Source organism: Phyllostomus hastatus, unplaced genomic scaffold (genome assembly GCF_019186645.2).
Source record: "Phyllostomus hastatus isolate PE091 unplaced genomic scaffold, TTU_PhHast_1.1 phas_scaffold_1066, whole genome shotgun sequence".
Classification (NCBI taxonomy): Eukaryota; Metazoa; Chordata; class Mammalia; order Chiroptera; family Phyllostomidae; genus Phyllostomus; species Phyllostomus hastatus.
In genome coordinates this window covers 14,650,464-14,656,623 of record NW_025334004.1, presented here as the reverse complement: position 1 = coordinate 14,656,623, position 6,160 = coordinate 14,650,464, and the positions used below count along the sequence as shown (strand labels likewise).

Genomic DNA, 6,160 nt, shown 5'->3' with positions numbered 1-6,160 from the left:
CGCCTGGCAGGTAGGTGCCCGCGCACGAGGCTGCCGCCGCCATATTTGTCATGGGCGCTTGCCCTTAGGGACCAAAAAAAAAAGAACGCGGAGGCCAGCAAGAAGGGGGCAGGTTGCCTGGACCCCTGACCTGCTCATCCCCTCCTCAAAGCTTAATGTCATTTCAGTCTGAGGAGACAGTAAACAAAATGGAATCAAAGGAGTCAAACTGCTAAATCAAAGGAGGATGAGGATGAGGAAATGACTCTCTTTTTGCTTTAGCGAGCCTGGGAACGTAAACGTTTGAACTTGCCCGCTGTGCATCAGTGCTGAAGATACGCATGCGAACTTGCAGATGGCCCTCTGAAGACCTTCGGAAAGAAAGTTCAGTGCCCAGAAACCCTGACCTCTGGACAGTTACTATCTCGGACCCACTCAGAGGCTGAGTGCTGAGCTGATTCTTCTCAAGAATGTACTTTTTACTGGAAAAACTCTCAGCTTTTCTTTCTTCTTCCGAAGTCTCTGGGTATTGCTTCGTTGTATTTCCCACTTGTAAATCTCAAGACCCTCAAAGAAATCTTTGTCATTTATTTCTAGCCAAAGCCTCCTGATTCACTTACAATCAGCCGGCAAGTTTAAATCAACAAAGCTGTTCCGAGTGCCCCTCCCCTCTCCCCATCCTTCCTGAGTGTTAATTCAGAGAATGGGGAGAGCGCAGCACCTTTCTGCAGGCCTGTCGCTGAATGCCCAGCGGAGGCAGATAAGGAAACAGCAGTGACACCACCTGGAACTCCCTGATGCTGGATTGTGAGACTCTCGAGACCGGACAGCCCCAGCTTCAGCTGCGGGCACAGGCGCTGGGCCCTAACAGAGCCATTAGGCAGCCCAACGTCCTCCTATTAATAACAGTCATAACAAAATATCAGGAGTAATGGGCCCTCACTATGTGCCCTGTACTGCGTCAAGAACTTTATGTGCCTTCTCTGTTGAGTCCTCACATTGTTCTTTGGAGGTAGGTGCTATTATACACATTTTTCAGATGAAACTGAAGCTCAAAGAGATTCAGTAACATTCACACTATAAGCAAGAGGTCCAGACAAGCTGGAATCCAGCTCTCCCGATTTCCAGAATAGAAGTCTTTCCCCTTCTTACCCCTGCAAGCTCTCAAAGTTTTGTTTTGCTCAGTCCAGTCTGGTGAGGATGTCCTATGTCTTCTCCCAACAGGCCTGTACCCTGGTTACATTTCCAGGCCATCAAACAGCACACACTCCAGACCTGCTGCTTACCAGCCCCGGGAAACAGGGCAAAGAGCATGACCTTTGGCAGGCTGGGACTCCGTCCCCTAGCTCCCCCACTTCTTTGTTAAGGTACGCTCCTTTCATGAGCTTCTACATTATGCCTTATGAGAACTTGGCGGCACTAAATGAGAAATAGGGGCATAAAAATCTTGCACACTTTTGGTCCTTATGCCTTTGTTGCTTGTTGTCAACAGGAATATCATTCTCTTCCTCCATCCTGACAACCTGGTGAAGGGCCCACCCACAGCCAATGGTCCAACACAAGAACCCTGGTGTCGGGGGGCTAGAGGATGTTCAACCAGTTCTTGGGGAGTCCCCAGGGATCTCCTGAACCTTGCCTTCAGCATTCATCTCCCACCAGTCTGTCTCTTTTGCCTTCTCCCCATTCCTGCCCCTTCAGACTCTCTTCTTACCTCCTGTGTCTCTCCTAAGCCACACACACATACACACCCCATCACTCTTGTAGACTCCAAGCCATTTCAGCAATCCCTCCTGCTCCAGAGAGCCCTCATGACTAGAAGGAAGATGACCATTTCTCCCTACCCTTACCCCCATCTGTGCATTCCTGGCTGTGAGAGTAGAGGGCAAGAAACCCAGCATTGAGCCCAGAGCCTGGCACTGTAGGGCCTTCGTGAATTGACTGAGTGCTCCTGCCTTTCTTTCTCTGGCCAGCATGTGCCTGTATTTCAGAGCAAAGCCTGAGTCTTTAATTAGCCCTGCCTGGGTGTCTAGTCAGGGAACAGGGGAACGGGGAAACGGGGGAATGGGGAGAGCTGCCAAAGGGCCAGAACTACATGTGAAACAACAGGAAAGACCTTGGCCTATGTTGCACTTAATGCCCCATGGTTGCACTCCAAGGCTCCCTAGCCCTCTGGTTTTACAGACAATATAACCAAGTGTCCTTCTGTGTTGTCACGAGGGCTGGACCTTGGGATTACGTCTGACTTCCCGTTCCTGGTTGCCAAGCACAGAGCTAACTGGGAGGAGACGTGGGGTGTGACTGAAGGTCATACTGCCTGCCTGAATTCTTGAGTGGTATCAGAGTCCCTGGATCCTGAGGCAGGTAGATACATGGACACTCTCCTTCCCTGGCTCCTGACCTCTCTGATCTGGGTTCCACATGTTGTCCTCCTACCTAACAACTTCTCCTCCGTCCCCTTCACTTTCCCCAGGGCTTTCTAAAGGTAAAGGGAGGGTCCTCCAAGTTTTCGATACTCTTTTCATCTGTTCACTCGGGTTTGTCGGGCCATCGGCTATAGGCAGTAAAGTGGACTTCACAAACAAGGTTCCTGCCCTCAAAAGGCGTAAGCGGAACCCAATGAATGAGCAGCCATGACACAGTGCGATGCAGGCCAGAGTAGCAGCTGTTCTGGTATAACTTACCTACTCCCTCTTCCTTCATGACTACCCACCTCCCATCTCTAGCCTGAATATAAAACTGCTGCTGGACAGCTCCCCAAGCGTCCCCGCTGGACTCACCAGTCCTCAACTTCCAGTTGCTGACTAAGGTTTTTGCTTTTTAAATCTCCAGGATTGTCTTGACTACCAGCCTAGGGAACCAAGCCCAAAACTTGTTTATCGGCTTCTATTCTACCCTCTCCAGCCAGGCAGTTATTGAAGGTCAAGTTCAGGTAAATCTGCTCCCATATCTATTTTCCTTCCCTTGTGCCTATTTTGTCAATCTTCCTGACTAGAAGCCGGTTTCCTCCAAGACTGGCTTCCCACTTCTCTTGACGATGTATCCCTGCTTTGTGGATGAGAGCCTCTGATCCTGGGGGTACTGGGATTCGCCGAGCAAAAACTACTCAGGTTGCTGTATTCAAAGAGTTTTCATAACAAAATGCTGGGGGAGGGGAACACTCAGTGTGTGTTGTTGACGCAAGTAATAGAGGACTCCACTCCACAGTATAACGACCCAAATATTTAATTTTCTAAAGACTAAGGTGATGGCGCTTTGGAATAATGAAATGCCCATTTCATTGTCTTCTCTAGTTAAATTATATGAAGTAAACACAACGGCCTACGTGTAAAAGGAAAAAAGACTCCACCCAAACTAGACTAAGCAAGAAAGCTATTTCACTGGGAAGTGGTGGTGAGGAGGGATCAGGTGGAGGTGGTTGACAGGTACAAAAGGTGCAAACTTCCGGTTATAAGTAAATCAGTACTAGGGGTGCAGTGGACCACATGGCGGCTGTAATTAACACTGTTGTGTGGTAGAATTGAAAGTTGATAAGGGAGATCCTAAGAGTTCTCATCGCAAAAAATAATTTTTTTTCCTTTTTTTTGGTATCTAAATGAGACGATGGATATTAACTAAATTTATTGTGGTAATCATTTCATCATATATGTGAGTCAAGTCATTATGCTCTATGCCTTAAACATACACAGCAGTGTATGTCAATATCTCAAAAAACAAACAAAACAAAAAACCCTGAAGGGGGCCCTGGTTGGTGTGACTCAGTAGACTGAGTGCTGGCCTTCGAACTGAAAGGTCACCAGTTCAGTTCCCAGTCAGAGCACATGCCTGGGTTGTGGGCCAGGACCCCAGCTGCAGACATGCAAGAGGCAACCGACTGATGTAGCTCTTGCACATCAATGTTTTTCTCTCTCCCTCCCTTCTCTGCTCTCTAAAATTAAATAAATAAAATATTTTAAAAAACTAAAAATAAATGAGAATATCACCATGTACTGCACACATTTATTAAGAACTAGAAGTTCTTATGCAACATTCTAGAGCAGGAGGACTGTAAGATGATAGCCTCAAAGAAGCCTTAGCATGGACTGGTAATAAGGCTAACGTCTTTAGACAGACATGGGGCTGAATTTTACTCTTACCATATCTGACTGAGGGTCTGAGCAAGTTGTGGTGAGGACATCAGTGAGCACAGGGCTGAGCATCTAGGTTACTGTGGGTTCAACCAGCCGGCTCATCCAGTGTAGACACAGGCTGGCTGGCTCCTGGCCAGCTCAAGGTGTTTTCCTTTGCCTGGAAACGGGAAGGTGTGGCTGAGGCAGAGCATGGAGGTGAGCAGCTCAACTAAAAAGTGGTGGAGAGGAGCCCCACTCTGGACCTCTTTAGTCCCCCCAATTGCCGAGGACCAACTACTCGCGACTTAAGGAGATGAGTGAGTGGAAGAGAATTTCAGGGCTGAGGGCTTGAAAAGGTGTTAGGTCCTTAGTGTGTGCTGGGAGATTAGTGTTCAGGCTGAACCTTGGGACAGAGGGGAGCTGATCACTTTAGAAAGGGTTCTCAAAAGCCGGGAGGCTAGCTCGGGCTCATGCTATGAACCAGAGCTCTGGATTAGCAGGCCCCAGGGACGGGTGGAATTAATAAGAACCAAGTGTTCCACACATACACACACCCCACTACAGGTCAGGACCAAGACCCAGTAAAAACGTCTGTCGCCTGAGCTTCTGGCCATGTACTCACACAGCTGCGTGGCGCCCGGGGAAGGCGTCTGGCCTCCACTGCAACCCCTCACCTACACTTACCTGCCCGGCCCCCTGCTGCTGCCCCCCGTGCAGGCCCACAACTTCTGCAGCTGGTCCCCAGCCCTGAGCGCCGGCGACTGGACAGCCCCGCGGGAATACCACTGTTTCCACGGCCCAGGCGCCACCCTGGGAGCCGCGCCACCCTGGTGGGCCTTCCCGCAGGCCTACGCCGCGACTCTGCGCCCGCCCTTCCCAGCTCTCGGCTACTCCGGGCCGCCGCTTCAGGCGACCGCGACGGCAGGGGCAGCAGCGGCCGAGAGCTGGGCGCAGTGGCCGGAGGGCGGTAGCCTGCAGGCAGAGCTGCGCTGGGGACGCTTGGAGCGCGCGCTGGGCCCGCGCCTGGAGCTGCCGGACTTCGTGCGCCGGGAGCTGCGGCGCGTGTACGGCACGTACCCGCGCACCGACGTGCGCATCACGTTCCGCGGCGGCGAGTTCCTACTGCAGGCGGCGCCGCGAGTCGGGGAGCCAGAGCGCCGCGTGCAGAGGCGTCTGCAGCGCCCGCCCGCCAGCAGCAGCGGCGGCGGCGACCGCAGCCCCGTGGGAGAGGCGGCGGAGCGCGGCGGCCGGAAGAAGAGGAAGGGCTTGGGCTGAGCGCGCCCCCCAGGCCTGCGGCCGGCGGGGAGCAGCGCGCGCGCGGCTCTCCACCCCAGCGGGGAGGGAGACCCTCCGCATAGCGTCGGGGCTGTGAGGCTCTGTCATCTGTGTTTTCGCACCCCCCCCTTTTTTTAAACCAAGACTGCCCGCCGCCCGCCTCCTGAACTTCCTTGATTTCTTTCGTGTTATTGTGGGATGGGGGGAGAAGGGATCAAGGACGTCTCTGGGTGGGTGTCCTGTTGCTTCTTTATTCTACGTTGGCTTGGGAAGCCTCGGTAGAGGGTGGAAGAAGGGCCTAGACCCCGCACCCTCTCTGCTTCCCCCTTCCCATCTTCTTCCACTTGGAAGCCCCCACTTTCCCTTTCTCTTCTCCCTCCAGCAAACCTCCCGAACTCCCCAAGCTGAGGGCCCACTTATCCCCAGCTTGTAATAAAAAATAAATAAACGAGTGAAGTCAGATGTATACCGCGAGATCATTTTTATGTTTGGGGGTGGGATGTTTCCTCATCCGTGCAATGTGAGACTTGCTTCCCTGACGGGGCGGCGCAAGAAGTTGGGAGTGATGAAAGGGGATCTCCTTGGTCCTGTGACCCACCGCCCACAGAGATTCTGAGGGCATTAAGCTCTCGCTGAAGCATAGATGGCAGGCGTGGCTGGGGAGGGGATGTCTGAGGCAGATATGGAGCTGGCGCTGACATAGTCTCGTCATGTAACTAGGCTATGAGTCAGTTTCTTTGTAAAAGCAGCATAAAACCAACCAACCTACTTGGGAAATTCACTAGGGCTGAAATTTAAGA

At 52.1% G+C, this 6,160-nt stretch overlaps 1 protein-coding gene across 3 annotated transcripts; it reads left to right on the top strand.

Annotated features, from left to right (window-relative positions):
* Window positions 1–1,329: 1,329 nt before the first annotated feature.
* On the top strand, window positions 1,330–5,806 carry CUNH10orf95 (chromosome unknown C10orf95 homolog). 3 transcript variants are annotated; one of them, XM_045854495.1, is made up of 3 exons: window positions 1,330–1,346; window positions 2,809–2,908; window positions 4,650–5,806. In XM_045854495.1, exon 3 carries the CDS (start codon window positions 4,698–4,700, stop codon window positions 5,358–5,360), a length of 663 nt encoding a protein of 220 aa, XP_045710451.1. In that variant the 5' UTR covers window positions 1,330–1,346; window positions 2,809–2,908; window positions 4,650–4,697; the 3' UTR covers window positions 5,361–5,806. The 3 variants fall into 3 exon arrangements, with proteins under 3 accessions (XP_045710451.1, XP_045710450.1, XP_045710449.1); XM_045854494.1 differs by lacking the exon at window positions 1,330–1,346 and adding an exon at window positions 2,310–2,340; XM_045854493.1 differs by lacking the exons at window positions 1,330–1,346; window positions 2,809–2,908 and adding an exon at window positions 4,117–4,402.
* Window positions 5,807–6,160: the final 354 nt, after the last annotated feature.